Source organism: Lynx canadensis, chromosome D1, assembly GCF_007474595.2.
Source record: "Lynx canadensis isolate LIC74 chromosome D1, mLynCan4.pri.v2, whole genome shotgun sequence".
Classification (NCBI taxonomy): domain Eukaryota; kingdom Metazoa; phylum Chordata; class Mammalia; order Carnivora; family Felidae; genus Lynx; species Lynx canadensis.
This window is the reverse complement of record NC_044312.2, coordinates 67,534,706-67,550,551: the sequence shown is the minus strand read 5'-3', so window position 1 is coordinate 67,550,551 and position 15,846 is coordinate 67,534,706. Positions and strand designations below refer to the sequence as shown.

The window sequence follows — 15,846 nt, the reverse complement described above, 5'->3', positions numbered from 1 at the left end:
GTCTGTCACGGGCAATTCCCCAACCGACAAATCCCCAGGTACTTTCATTGGTAGGGGAGCTGCCCTGACCAACGCCAAGGCCACATTACATAAAAGCAGGAGTACAAGAATCTTCACTGTCAGTGGGCCACCATGCAGTCCCAATCTGTCCACCACCCGGGCCCTGCCGCATCAGGCTGGTTGGATATCTTGGCTACCGGCAGGGTAGGCTTCTTTCTACGCCTAAGAGATCTGTTCACATATGTAGGAAGCATTTTTAAGAAAAACAGAAGCTGCCCTTGTTTTTGACCACAAGATGGGAATTTTGTCATTGGTGCAGTGCCTGAAAACACTATCCAGCGTTCATTTAGCTATTTCCACGGGACCTCGAAAGGCTGAAATATTACAAACAATGGGACCTACTGTTTAGTACTACTGGTACTTTAACAAATTATCCCTAGACGTGTATATATTTTAAGGAAACAGTTTGGAAAAACCGACTCCTGGTCTCCGCGACGGATCGCCAAAGGGGAAATACCCAGCCGGTACCCTCTGCTGGGCTGTTTTTAATAGGCGGGAGGGGCGTGGGAGAGAACCACGCTTAAAGCACCCGAAAGCAGCAGCTAGCCAACGGAGTATTCCAGAGGGCCGGCCAGCCGCCGGGTGTTCCCCTCGGGGAGGGTGCCACTTGTGAGAGGTGCCAAGACGGAGCGAGCGGACTCTTCCTGTGACACAGCGGAGAGGCTGCTATCCCTACACGGCAGCCCGCACCGCGTCTGGGGTCACTCGAGACCTCTAGCGGGAGGCTCAGCTCCCGGCCGAGCCCCCACGAGCCCCTGGCACAGCAGCGTCGGGAGGGGCGAGGAAAGGAAGGGGTGTTGTGCCCCCACTCCTTTGGGAAAACAAGAGAAAGAGGAGGCGGTTGCGTAACCTGAGCCTGGGGTGCGGCTCGGGGAACAAAGAGGTCGTGAAAGCAGCCGCAGCCAGGCTGTGCGCGCTCCTTGGGGTAACTGCGAAACTACACAAATCACCGCCGCCTGGGCACCACGCCAGTGCTTGGGAGCATGCAGATTCCAAGAGTCATGTGCAGCCCCACAGGACCACCGACTTTGTCAGGCAGCACCCAGGAACCTGCATTCTAAACAAGCCCCCGGACTATCTGGAGCCCAGGGAAGTTTGAAAACAATCGCTTCACGTCTAGCACCAGCCGAAGCTTCCCATCGCCCCGGTCCAACACGGCAGCGGCAGCAGCTGGGTCGCGCCTCAACCGAGCTTGGTCCTTTCCTTTGGTCCCGCCCTGCTGCTCAGCGCGGATTGGTGGCGGGGAGCAGCTCTGGAGCTGATTGGGCGGCGGCGGAGCCGCTCGTGAAGACTGTTAAGTTCGGGTGCTCCAGAGTGCTAAATTTATCTTCAGAGGAGCGACCGCGCCAGCCGCGAACTGGATCTCTATGGAGGTGGCATAGGCGATATCCCTGAGCTGAGAGCATCTCCCTGTCCCCGAATCCTTCCCTCTGTTTTGTTTTTCATTCCTTCCTCCCTTCCTCCCCCTTCCAGTCCGCGACGACTGGCTCTTGACCCCGTTCAGGCCTCGGTGAAGGTGAGGACCAGAGCCGCCACGGCGGCTGAGCGGTGCGCTCTGAAATGGCCGCTGTCTTGAGCTGTGTAAAATGGCGGCCGCAGGCTCAGCTGGGCCGCTCCAGCCCAGCCGCAGCGAAGACCGGTCAGTGTTGGGTGCTGAGGAGACTTCCCGGGGACGCGAGAGAAGAGTTCTGGAGGCGAGGGTGGGCGAGTCCCCAGATGTGGCGGTCTGCTGGCAGCCTGCACCTGTGACAAGGAGGGATAGCTGGCCTGGGCAGCACATCGAAGTGGCCGCTTAAAGGAGCATGTAGGTGCAGGAAGGGGTGACCGCATCCACCTTTGCCCAGGCTTTCTGAGTGGACTGCGCTCTTAACCTGGCCCTCCTGCCCCTGAGGGTATTGTTCACAGCTGGAACCGCCTGAGGCGGGGGAGGGGGGGTTGGTTGGTGAATGGATGGTATTACCTGTCAGTTAACTCAGAAGAGACAAAAGAACCGGGTTTCTCACCCGCCCCCGCCCTGCCCGCCTTTTCGGGGAATGGAATAGAAACTTTACTCTCTAGGGAGTCCAGACTCTTTGTCCTCGAGAGATTCGGGAAGCACCTCTAAAAGAGGTGGGGTTGAGGCCTTACTTAGGAAAACAAAGCTTCCTACTCCGTTGTGTCCTCTGGTACCAAGGGAGAGGGATCCTAATCCTAACCAGCAGCTCCACGAACTTCTCTGTTGCTAACTTCAAATCGGGATTGTAGAAACGAGAATCTATTGCTCTTTTGCTCCCAGTGATAAGAGTAGGGTTTTCTGTTGCTGCACTTTGAGACCCTCGACTTTCTGGCAGTCGTAATCCATTGTAATCCATTTCCCTCTGTTGCCCGTTAGTGCTTGGGAAATTAGAATACAAGGTACACACAAGGAATGGTTAGGTTCATGAGCTCTGCAGTCCCACCCAACCTTTTGGGTTCTGCTCTTAGTTCTTCACTTGCAAGATGTGTTGTTAGCAGATGACTTAACTTCTCTGTGTCTGTTAGTTCATCTCTAAAGTGGGGTTGTTGATAGTCCCTGACTCTCAAGTTTGTTTTGAGGATTAAATAATCTGTATGAGGGATCTAGCAGTTTCAAGCATAATAAAAAATGATCACTCACTAAACGTTAATAACCTAAATTAGGAGCTTGGTTAGGGGACAAAAGTGGTTATAGCAAAAATGCATGTTTCAAATAACACTTCCCTGTATGATTCTATTTTAGATAACTTTTCATGTTTAGTTTTAGAGACATTAAAATGTGGCTGTACTTTTAAAAGTTAGGTTTAGTTTTTGAAAGTTTTTTACATGTGTTTCTATGAAGTCAGTGGTTGGGAGACTGTCTCAAAACGATGAAATAACGAGGGCATTAAATGAAACAAAGATACTAGCATTTTTACTATGCTAGCCATCTTCTATTTCAGTTCACTGCATTGCAGTGAAGAATCTCTTGCACTGCCTGGGTCTAAAATAAATTGTAATGAAAGGTCATCTTAGAGGTTTGTAGTTAGTTCTGCTTTTGCAGTGTCTAATTTTAATTTTTCTCATTCTAGGCTTTTGGTTACTCCCTTTCCACCCCATCCCTTAATTTTATTCTTTTGAAGAGTCTGCATTTCAAGCTGCCAAGGTGGAGAGTGTGATTGCAGAAGGGAGTACTACTCATTTCAGGTATCTTACCATCTAGCTGTTAATAGGAGAACCATTTTTGCTTTAGGATGTAACATAAGAATTCAAAGCTTACTCTGTAGCCAAATCATGAAGTTTAAATCAAAAGCAGATATATTTGGATAGACACTGAATATGTTTTCCTTAACTTGCAAAGTTAGTAGTCTTCTTCAGAGGTCTTAAAGTTTGCATTACTCTCCCTTCTAATTATGCTTTTAAAAATTATATGAGGAATAAACCTATTAAAATCAGAGTTTATGTTTTCTTTAGGTCCTGGTTAAATCTTCACCTATAGCATAATGGAATGCAGAGTACTCAGTAAAATGTACATTACTTTGAATGGGTCTTAATTTGGATAATATAAATATTTATGTGATTTTGATTCCAGAGAAATAGTAGGTAACTTTTGGTCATTAGTTTATTTTTCATTGTTAGCACAGTATTTAGGATACAGAATTCTGTGTTTTGCAAAACTTTGAACTGTGTGTATTTTTAATACAGCTCATCACAATTGTTGCTAGCCCTGGTAGGAGGCTTCATATGTATAATAGTATCAACGGTGAAAATATGTAATGGCAATAGGCATCAGAAAGTTAAAAGGGATTCCAAGACACTATTTGCCATGAGAAGGGGTTGGTAAATTATGGCCCAAGCTGTTTTTGTAATAGAGGTTTATTGGAACGCAGCCATATCCGTTCTGTTAGTATTGTCTGTGTCTGCTGCCATGCTGCAACTATAGAGTTGAGTAGTTGAAACAGAGACTATATGGCCTGTAAAGTCAAAAATATTTACTAGATTGCTCTTTACAGAAAAAGTTTGCCAACCCCTGCCATGGGACATATTCTTCAAGGTCCCTTCCTTAAAAACACACTTATCAGCTCTTCATTATTTCTCAGCCCACTGGTTCCCACATTATATTTTATAGAACATTAATATTCTCTAAGTTAATAAGTGTTCTGAGAAAAAGATCAATGCTAACAATTTTTCTTTATAGTTTATTTTAAAATATAAGTTTAAGAATACTAAACTCATTTCTATAGCTTTATTTTTATGTGATAATCTACCTTTAAGAAAAGGTGTGCCAAACCTGAGAGCACCAGGAAGTCGCATGAGAGATCACCTGATACACGAACGTGTGATGTTCCATCTGCGCATTGATGCATAGGCAGCATTTACAAATTAACTGATGTATTGCTCTGTATCATCTCTTTGATGATTGCTCATCTTCTATGTATCCTGTCATGTAATTTCAACATATTTGTGATACTCAATGTTTATTCTAAATTAACCATGTTTTGTGCCACAAACACGTTACCTATGGATCTCTTGCTGAAACAAGGAAGTCTTAAACAAGAAGTAGAATCTTTTTGTTATCAAATTGTGTCTGAATCAAATGATCAAAAGGTTGGAATATTACAAAGTGAGGATGAACAATTGCAGCCTTCAGTTTCTAAAAAATCAGAAGGTGAGCTTTCCAGGGTCAAATTTATGTCCAATTCCAACAAAATAACAACATTTAGTAAGAAACCAAAAAGAAGAAAATATGATGAAAGTTACTTGTCTTTTGGATTTACTTACTTTGGAAATAGAGATGCACCTCATGCTCAGTGTGTGTTATGTAAGAAAATTTTATCAAATAGTTCTTTGGCCCCTAGTAAGCTTCGAAGACATTTGGAAACTAAACACGCTGCATATAAAGACAAAGACATAAGCTTTTTCAAGCAACATCTTGATTCACCTGAAAATAATAAACCCCCAACACCTAAAATTGTCAATACAGATAATGAAAGTGCTACAGAGGCATCATACAATGTAAGTTACCATATAGCCCTGAGTGGAGAGGCTCATACTATTGGAGAATTACTCATCAAGCCTTGTGCTAAAGATGTCGTGATGCGGATGTTTGATGAACAATATAGTAAAAAAATAGATGCAGTACAACTATCAAATAGTACTGTTGCACGTCGAATTAAAGATCTTGCTGCTGACATTGAAGAAGAGCTTGTTTGTAGACTGAAAATTTGTGATGGGTTTTCACTGCAACTAGATGAATCAGCTGATGTTTCAGGACTTGCTGTGCTGCTTGTTTTTGTTCGTTACAGGTTTAATAAATCTATTGAGGAAGACCTACTCTTATGTGAATCTTTGCAAAGTAATGCTACTGGTGAAGAAATTTTCAACTGCATCAACAGTTTTATGCAGAAACATGAAATTGAATGGGAAAAATGTGTTGATGTTTGTAGTGATGCTTCTAGGGCAATGGACGGGAAAATTGCTGAGGCTGTCACCTTGATAAAATATGTGGCTCCCGAAAGCACCAGTAGTCACTGCCTATTATATAGACATGCACTAGCAGTTAAAATAATGCCTACATCTCTGAAAAATGTGCTAGATCAGGCTGTACAGATCATCAATTACATTAAAGCTCGACCACATCAATCTAGGCTACTAAAAATTTTATGTGAGGAAATGGGTGCCCAGCACACAGCACTTCTTCTGAATACAGAGGTGAGGTGGCTTTCCCGAGGTAAAGTTCTTGTAAGACTTTTTGAGCTCCGTCGTGAACTATTGGTTTTCATGGATTCTGCTTTTCGACTGTCTGATTGTTTAACAAATTCATCTTGGCTGCTAAGACTTGCATATCTTGCAGATATTTTTACTAAATTAAATGAGGTAAATCTATCAATGCAAGGAAAAAATGTGACAGTTTTTACAGTATTTGATAAAATGTCATCATTGCTAAGAAAATTGGAATTTTGGGCTTCATCCGTAGAAGAAGAAAACTTTGATTGTTTTCCTACTCTCAGTGACTTTTTGACCGAAATTAATTCTACAGTTGATAAAGATATTTGTAGTGCCATTGTGCAGCACCTAAGGGGTTTGCGCTCTACTCTGTTAAAATATTTTCCTGTAACAAATGACAATAACACTTGGGTTAGAAATCCATTTACAGTAACTGTTAAACCAGCTTCATTAGTAGCACGGGACTATGAGAGCCTGATTGATTTAACATCTGATTCTCAAGTGAAACAAAATTTCAGCGAACTTTCACTAAATGATTTTTGGAGTAGCCTAATTCAAGAGTACCCAAGCATTGCAAGGCGTGCAGTTCGTGTACTTCTTCCTTTTGCTACAATGCACCTGTGTGAAACAGGATTTTCATATTATGCTGCAACAAAAACGAAATACAGGAAAAGACTTGATGCCGCACCTCATATGCGGATTCGACTTAGCAACATTACACCTAATATTAAGCGGATATGTGATAAAAAGACACAAAAACACTGTTCTCATTAAAATTAGAGGGTTTTGCATGTCTCTTGATAACCAAGTATAAGATGAAAATAAAAGATGATTTACTTCATCTCTGGTATTTTGGGGTTTTAAATAAAATGATTCATATTTTTTATACTTTAGATTTTAGGAAAGCTAAAGAATCAGAAGCTTTCAGTGTGTATTTATTGTTGGTATTTCTTCTTCACATTGTAATTTCAAAGAGTTTCATGGTCCTAACTGTGGAAGATGTTGATCCACAAGATAAAATCCCAGTTTCTTAGCATAATTTATCTCTTTAGGATCTAATCACTACGAATCTTTCTGGTCCTGCCTACCATGCAGCCCTCCAGTCACATGGAACTTCTTGCCGTTCCTAAACACATCACACTGTTTCATGCTTTCAGGTCTCAAAAAATATTCCTTCCCCTTGCTTCCTGACAAACTCTTACTTGCTTTTCAATACTTTGACTTAACTTATCTTTGGTACTTTGATTCTCTGTTATCTTTCTCTTTTGGTCCTGGTTTTTGTGTCTGTCTCAACTGGGAACTACTTGGTGGCCTCGTGATTCCCATTGTTACTGGACTGAGCTCCTGTAAGGTCTTATTCAGCACTGTCTCTGTTACCCAGCAAAAGGCCTTACTAAAGTAAAATTCTCAGTAAAGGAAAATGTTGGTGAAGGTGAATCAACAAAAAACGGAATAGGGTATGGTGGCTCATATTTGTATATCTGCATGTGTACTGAATGTTAGTTACCCTTTGTGTTTTTGGCTTAATTATTCTGTTACCCAGAATTCATGAGGCAGAAGTCACTAAATGATGTCACAGCTTTTATCCAAGCTGAAATATTGGAGAGGGGAAGAAGAATGAGGAATGCTTTCAGATATTTTTATTGTTTCTCGGTTCCTATATAGAGTATTGTAAATTCCATATACTGTAGACTAATAAGGTTTTACTAATCACTTACTAATGATTAGACTTGAAACACCCTATCAATTTATTTTTAGAATTCTTTGAAAGAGTTCTGACTTTCCATAGGCTCTCTTCCCATATCACCTCACATGTACAGGTCACCAGCTCAGTGTTAAATATTTTGTGTTCCTGTTATATGGGTAGCCATTATTTTATTTAATCTCACTTACTCAAACTGAGTTCACATTTTGGGGAGTAGAAGTACCTCCCCTCACTAAGGCAGAATGTGGTAGCATGACTAGGTTGGAGGACTTGCTCCACTGCTTAATTAGCTATTTAATATTGGGCAGTTTGAGCCTTCCCACACCACAGTTTTCTCATGTGTAAAAGTACACCTTATTTGAGGGTTGTTAATAAGATCAAATGAGTATGTATCTAAAATTCCTAACAGTAGATGATAGGAATAGGTGTACAGCATATATTAGTTCTCTGTCATATCCAACCATGTCCCATTTAAACTTCACTTCCACCCTCACTTGTATTTATTTTTTTAAATGTTTATTTATTTTTGAGAGAGAGAGGGAGACAGAATCCCAAGTAGGCTCTTTGCTGTCAGCACAGATCATGAAGCAGGGCTCAAACTCATGAATTGTGAGATCATGACCTGAGCTGAAATTAAGAGTCAGACACTTAACCACCTGAGCCACTCAGGCGCCCCTCCACACTCACTTCTAATCTAGGTTTTTATTCTCTGACAACTCAATAGCCTTCTAGTCCGTAGGACCTTACCTAACCTAAGGCAGCAAGATTAAGTATGTCTAGCCCAGGTTTTGTCAGATAATATTAAGCACCTATTTTATCTTACTAGATGCTTGTATGTTAACAATCTTTACAGCAATCTTATGGGATTAAGTGAGTTTTTAATTTGTCCAAGGTTACACAGTAAAGATGTAATTTAAACAGATGGTTGGGGTGCCTGGTTGGCTAAGTCAGTAGAGCATGAGACTCTCAATCTCGGAGTCATAAATTCAAGCCCCACATTGGGTGTAGAGCTTACTTTAAAAAACAAATAAAATATAGCAGGTCTTTTCCATAGATGGTACTTTTTGTGGTCCACTGCCTTTCAGACTTTTCTTAAGAGCATCAAACAGTGACTTGGGAGTATAGCTAAAACTCCCTCCTAAAATGTGGACATTCTTTAAAGTCCTGTGTTTTCTTTAGATTAATCAAAAATTAGCTTTCTACTTCAATGTATGACTGCTTAATATAAAACTATGTAAAAATAGGGAGTAAATTGCCATCAGGGAAAATTAATTCTCCAAAAAGATTCATCATAATTTCTCATATATGCAGGTTTTTTTGTCAACTAATCCTAGAATTAAATCTACCCTAATTTGAGAAGTGTATATAATGCCATAATGTCCATGTCTGGCTGATACCTCGAGTCTGTAACTGGACTCTTGTGATCACTGAACCTGAGCCCTTGATTAAGTTCTTTGTTCAGAGTATCATTCTCTTGAGATAGTCCTTTTTTTTTTTTTTAAGTCTTTATTTTAAGAGAGAGAAAGAGGGAGAGAGAGTATCCCAAGCAGGCTCAGCAGTGTCCATGCAGAGGCTGTTGTGGGGCTCGAACTCATGATCCCATGAAATCATGATCTGAACCAAAATCAAGAGTTGGATGCTTAACCAACTGAGCCACCCAGGCACCCTTTGAGATATCTTTCTTTACCTGTAACTTCCTCCTCTGAGAGTCTAGATTCTGGCATTAAACCCAGGTCCTTTGACTGGGACCCTGCTGTCTCGTAATAGACCACTTTAATGCTACCACTATCCCAACTTGATTCTTGATGCCAACTTCTTATCTGTTCTGTAACATATCAGGACTAACCTAGGGATAGTGTGTGTGGCTAGTGAGAGTAGACTGTTAGCACCTGAAGGTGGGCCTGGGACCTGCTGGATGATAGGCAAATCTAGTTCCAGACAGCAACTTCTGTGTTACCCTAACCTACTGTAGGTACCATGGCTGAATCCTAAGACAGAAGATGTTTTTTTCCTTGGATGTTTAAACCCTACATACTCTTCAGACTTTGCCTTTCTTTTTTAAAAAAAAATTTTTTTTTCAACGTTTATTTATTTTTGGGACAGAGAGAGACGGAGCATGAACGGGGGAGGGGCAGAGAGAGAGGGACACAGAATCGGAAACAGGCTCCAGGCTCTGAGCCATCAGCCCAGAGCCTGACGCGGGGCTCGAACTCCCGGACCGTGAGATCGTGACCTGGCTGAAGTCGGACGCTTAACCGACTGCGCCACCCAGGCGCCCCCAGACTTTGCCTTTCTTAAATAAAAGCAAAGCAAACAAAGTCTTGAACACGGCCAGACTCCCTTTCTATTGTACTCCAAACCCTTTCACACAAAAGAGAAAACAACTCTTAAAGGAAGAAATGGGTGGCATGCTTCATACTGGAAGAGATATTTGGGAACTAAAAAATGTCCTTATGGCATCCTCAAATGATAGTTACTCTTCCTGTGCATTAAACAAAATTTGATGTATCTAACCCAAAAGGACTTTTTCACTGTGAATCTCTATATTTAAAGTAATTAAAATTGCGAGGTGCCTGGCTGGCTTAGTGGGTAGAGCATGAAACTCTTCATCTCCGAGCCGTGAGTTTGAGCTCCATGTTGGGCACAGAGTTTACTTAAGAAATAATGGTAGGGGCACCTGGGTGGCTCAGTCCGTTAAACATCTGACTTTGGCTCAGGTCATGATCTCACGGTTCATGGGTTTGTGCCCCATATCAGGCTCTGTGCTGACAGCTCAGACCCTGGAGCCTGCTTTGGATTCTGTGTCCCCCTCTGTGCCCCACCCCTGCTTGTGCTCTGTCTCTCTCTGTCAAAAATGAATAAACATTAAAAAATAAGAACATTAAAAAAAAAGAAATGGTAATAAAAAATAAGTAATTGAAACTGCTTTTATTTCTTAATGAGGATTATTTCCTAGTACCACACATACATAAATACTCATTGTAATTTCTAGTATCTGGGACTTCTTTAGGATCATTCATAGATCTTAGTAAATTTCTAATCATACAAAGGGGCACCTGGGTGGCTCAGTTGGTCAAGCATCCGGCTTCAGCTCAGGTCATGATGTCATGGTTCGTGAGTTTGAGCCCTGCATAGGGCTCTCTGCTGTCAGCACAGACCCCGCTTTGGATCCTCTGTCCCCCTCTCTTTGCCCCTCCCCTGTGCACACACTTGCATGCTCTCTACTATCTCAAAAATAAGTACACATTTAAAAAAAGCTCAGTGAATTGAATTCCCTGCCTTAAAAGGTGAAGTATTAAGGTGAAATACAATTTATACTGTAACATTATAAAAATTAGCTTTAAAATTCTTAGCCTTAAACGTATAAAGTATTAACTTTTTTGCCTCTCAAAGACTTCAAAGGTGGCATTTTGTAAATAAGCTCCCATGTTGCCTTAAAAAATGCAGTTTTTCTCCCCCAAATATAATTTACCTACACCTCTTAAAAGAATCCATCAGCAGTGTAAAACTAGGTGCATCTGGAATTTACTCATGTTCATTACTTGCTTTCATTTTTTTTAAGTTGGTGTAACTGTACTGTTAATTAGTACAGTGGAAAGAATTCTGAAGCAGGTGTCAAGAGACTCGTGTTCTACAACTAATTAACTGCCTTAGATAAGTTCATCCTCCTCTGTAGGCCTTAGTTTCTTGACTTAGTTAAACTAAAATGAACTCTAAAGTTATTGTCAAATAAGATCCACATTTAAACCTAAAGATTAGGATGATGATAAAGATGTGCTCAGTTATTTGAAATATGGGTTTTTTCCCTAGAAGCCAAGCTTTTCAATGAGTCTTTTACCATAATACTTTCCACCAACCAAATGATGAAATTTATAAATTGCCCCATCATGGATACTTACTGGATGGAAGGAAAGAAATGCTTTGGAAGAGAGGTATACTTTGAGAAAACATTGCAAAAATTTAAAAACGCTTGGTTATGACTGTATTGGAATCCAGTATAGATTAAATAGTAAAGTGTCCAGCAAGCTGCAGTAGGAATTGTTGACTATCCCCAGCATATATTTTCTTCTCCCAAATTGTATCTATTTTCTTTCAGGGATCCATTTTTCCCTTACATAATCCATGTACTTAAGCAACAGCTGACCCCACTCCAGTTTGGGGAGTGAACCTGCTTTGCATACGATAGTAGTTTTCAAACTCTTTTTGACCTCAGTTTACAATAAGAAACAGATTTTATACTATAATCCAGGTGTGTGTATGCATAAGCAGCAAAGTTTCATAAAATACTACTAACCATATATGCAACACAATCTCAAATCTTTAATTTTTTAAATGAAGAGTAGGTGCTGAAGATTAATTTCATGATACATTCTTGGGTCATGATCCACCATTTGAAAAATACTGGTGAGTGCAATGCCATTGCACTTACAACAATTGTTCAGGAACCTGGATCTAAGTTTATTAAGGCATAGTATTACTCTGACCGCAAGAATTTGTCCAGAGTAGCATGTGACCCAGTGTAGGCTAGAGAAAAGCAAGGGTGGATTATTATAGGGGCTTTGAGAAAAGATGTTTCCTCACTTTAAAGAAATCAAGGTCCTGGGGCACCTGGGTGGCTCAGTCGGTCAAGTGTCCAACTCCGTCTCAGGTCATGATCTCGTGGTTTAGGAGTTTGAGCCCCCTGTCAGGCTCTGTGCTGACAGCTCAGAGCCTGGAGTCTGCTTCAGATTCTGTCTGTCTGTCTGTCTCTCTCTCTTTCTGCCTGTCTCCTGCTAGAACTCTGTCTCTCTCAAAAATAAACTTAAAAAAAAATTTTTTTTTTAAAGAAGAAATCAAGGTCCTGTGTACTTGGGAGAACTGGAATTGCTGCATCTCTCTAGCCTGGGGATAAAGCCAACACATAGAGGAGGGCAGAGCCAGAAACTTAGTGAGAAATTAAATCAGAGCCCTGACTGAATCAGAGCACTTGATTACTATCCTGCCTGTAATTTGTTTGTTACCTAGACCAATAAATGCCTTTATTAAGATGGTTTACATTGGAGGGGTGCCTGGGTGGTTCAGTTGGTTAAGTGTCCAACTTCGGCTCAGGTCATGATCTTGCAGTTCGTGAGTTCTAGCCCATGTCCGGCTCTGTGCTGACAGCCCAGAGCCTGGAGCCTGCTTCGGATCCTGTATTCTCCCTCTTTGTCTGCCCCTTCCCTGCTCACACTCTGTCTCTCTCTCAAAAAAAATGAATAAACATTAAAAAATTTTTTTAAATAAAAAGATAGTTTACATTGGCAAAATCCTCATAACATAGTCCAAAGGGAAAGCAATATAAAGCTAGAATTTATTGGTAAACTTAGTTTCAATGTTGAGATGAGTGCCATCCCAAACTAAGATAGCCTGATCTCTTTACTTAGTCATCTACCATAGTTTTATCATTCAAAATTATGCCACTGGTAATATTTTATAGACCAGAAACTAAATCAGTGCATGTTGATATTATTAGGTATCATCAAGTGCCATTTATTTCTCCTGGTAGGACAACTTGATAAATGTATTTTATTTATTAGCTTAGGCTGGGATAGCTGTGAATCAGGCATATAAAATTCAAATTAGAAATTAACCTTAAAAACAAACTTATTTTTCCTTTAATTTGTTGAAGACCTAGATAAATATGGTGTGATTTTTTTTTTTAATTTAATAACTCATATGCCTTGTTGGGACAGTAATCAGCCAGAAGTAGTTTGAGTAGTCCTCTTTCTTAAAAGTTGCATTCTGTCGAAAAAAAAAAAAAATTTTTTTTTAAAAAAAAATGGGGCGCCTGGGTGGCGCAGTCGGTTAAGCGTCCGACTTCAGCCAGGTCACGATCTCGCGGTCCGTGAGTTCGAGCCCCGCGTCTGGCTCTGGGCTGATGGCTCGGAGCCTGGAGCCTGTTTCCGATTCTGTGTCTCTCTCTCTCTCTGCCCCTCCCCCGTTCATGCTCTGTCTCTCTCATGTCTCTGTCTCTCTCGTTTCAAATAAACGTTGAAAAAAAAAAATTAAAAAAAAAAAAGTTGCTTTCTGTCGAAATTGTAAACAAGTTCCCTAAAGGATTGTTTTAACTTCTCAGAAGAATTAGATATTGACAGGGTAAAATCCATCACATAATGGTTAGCATGGCTTTCTTAACAAATCCCTTTGAGCAAAATAAACCTTTCCCCAAACAAGTGAGACTTCAGGCTTAAGGTGGTGACCTAAGTGCCTGCCTTTGACTCTACCTTCCTAAAATTCCATAGACCTGCTGAAAGAAATATCAAACTCAGACTAAATGAATAGTAACACAAAAGGGCATAAACATGTCATTTACTCTCAAAGAATTTACATTCTAGTGGGAAAGACAAGTTCTGTGAAGAAAATAAAACAGTAATGAAGCAGAGTGTTAACAGATAAGCTGAGAAGGTCTTCAAGAAAGTGACATTTGAGCTGAAACCTGAGTGATAAGGAGCCACTCAAATGAGATTGGGAAAAGAATATTCCAGATGGAGAGAAGGCAAATGCAAGCATCCTGATACAGAAAGAGCTTGGTGTGTTTAAAGAATAGAAAGATGAGTATATATGGAATAAACTTCTATGAGCATGATAGAAGTTGCCAAAGGTACAGGAATGAACCAGATTTTGGATTTTTTTTCAAGTACAATGAGAAGCCATTGTGGTTCTCAAACAGGAAAAGAGGTTTGGGGTTACGTTACCATCTCCGGGGGTATCTTATTTGTAAAAATGTGTGAAGGCACTGAGAAAAGAGCTATTGTTAACTGTAGCTATTCTAACCATTAGTACAGACATAATATCTACCATATAGAATCCTTTCTTTGAAGAGCTCAAAATTAAGATGATACTGGGCCCTTGATATACTTCTGAGGAGACCCAAAACTGTGGAGACCCCTTTAGAAAATGTACACATTAGTTGAAAGATTCTCCATCTCCATTCTTAAGAGCAGGGAACGTATGTTGTACTTCTTTTCATCCCATATAGCTTGATGCTAGACTTTTTGTGGCACAAATTTGACAACTATCTAAATTTGGGGGCATTCAAAATTTAATGGTGATTGTCTTTATCATAAGTAAATGCAGTATATTAATCAAAGGTCCATGATGTATAAAAGATTTGGCCTTCATTATGTTTTTATTGAGTGAAAAGATGATGTTGGGTTTCCAAGCCTCATCTAGTAACTCTTGAAGTACCTATACTCTTCTAGTAACTCTACATGCTACCACCATGTCCTTTTTGCTGTCACCTTTCCCCTGTCCCTCAAGGAAGAGAATTCCAGAATTTTTGGTAGAGGAGCGAAAGGGGCTCACCCATAGGAATTTCAGTGTTGGAATTATTTTTTAACTTAGTTTTAAATTCCTTCTACTAGATGATTTCAAGGTTTCTTATAAAGAAGCAGCCCCTACTTCCCTGCCCAAAATATATAAGGTAAATTCTGGTCTGAATATAAGAGTGCTGGTTTGGTTTATTCTGGGATGACAGAATAAGATTTTTTGTTCCAAAATTTTGTTTCACCATGCTACAAAAACAATAGATTTTTAAAAAAATTTTTACATTTTATTTATTTATGTAATTTCTGCACCCAATGTGGGGCTCAAACTCACGACCCCAAGGTCAAGAGTCACATGCTCTTTGACTGAGCCAGCCAGACACCCCCAAAAACAGTATTTAAAAATCACTCGATGTCAATTTCCAAAGCACTTCATAGGTGTTAGGCAATTCTGTGGTAGGTTATATAACCATGATATGGAAGAATTAATTGCCTAACATGAAGTACTTTTGGTTTAGACAAGGGCATTTAAAATGCAAAATGTTATTTTTAATTATTCTTTATGTATAAAGGAAAAGGCTAGACATGTCTTATAAGAAGTAGGAGGTCATGACATATTGTCAACGCCTCAAATACTTTCAGAAGCTCCCAGATTCACTCAGCAACATTCATTCACCATCTTTTTCCTCTACCAAGCACCTATTTCAGGAGGCAGCAGTGAAAATCACTCTAGAATACATCTACCTTAATAACAATTCGCTTTTCAAATACCCATACCAGCTTTTAAATATAAATATGGTCTATCAAAGCACCATAGATTGACCAGACACTTGGCATCAGGAACCAAGCCAACATCCCTTTTCAGGAAGGCTTGGGAAAGTTTTCTTCTGACAAACTGTGTACTTATTCTAGAAAACAAGGTACTCTCAAGGCTTCAGTGTCAAGTCAGACACAATATAGATAATCTCTAGTCTGTTGTGAGCTTGAAGTGAGTCTTACTAATTTCACAATAAATTGACTATCAGTAAGTTCTCAGTGTTCCTGCAAACATCATCAAATAAGTCTAGCACTCCTTAAATAGTGCAACACCAATAAACT

General features: G+C 40.3%; 1 protein-coding gene across 3 annotated transcripts; it reads left to right on the top strand.

Moving 5' to 3' along the window:
* Positions 1-940: 940 nt before the first annotated feature.
* ZBED5 (zinc finger BED-type containing 5) lies at positions 941-6,601 on the top strand. Of its 3 annotated transcripts, none has more exons than XM_032594829.1 (3): positions 941-1,353; positions 3,126-3,240; positions 4,309-6,601. In XM_032594829.1, the coding sequence occupies exon 3, from the start codon at positions 4,450-4,452 to the stop codon at positions 6,532-6,534; it is 2,085 nt and encodes a 694-aa protein (XP_032450720.1). In that variant the 5' UTR covers positions 941-1,353; positions 3,126-3,240; positions 4,309-4,449; the 3' UTR covers positions 6,535-6,601. The 3 variants fall into 3 exon arrangements, with proteins under 3 accessions (XP_032450720.1, XP_030188077.1, XP_030188078.1); XM_030332217.2 differs by having other exon boundaries at positions 942-1,576; XM_030332218.2 differs by lacking the exon at positions 941-1,353 and adding an exon at positions 1,377-1,576 and having other exon boundaries at positions 4,278-6,601.
* Positions 6,602-15,846: the final 9,245 nt, after the last annotated feature.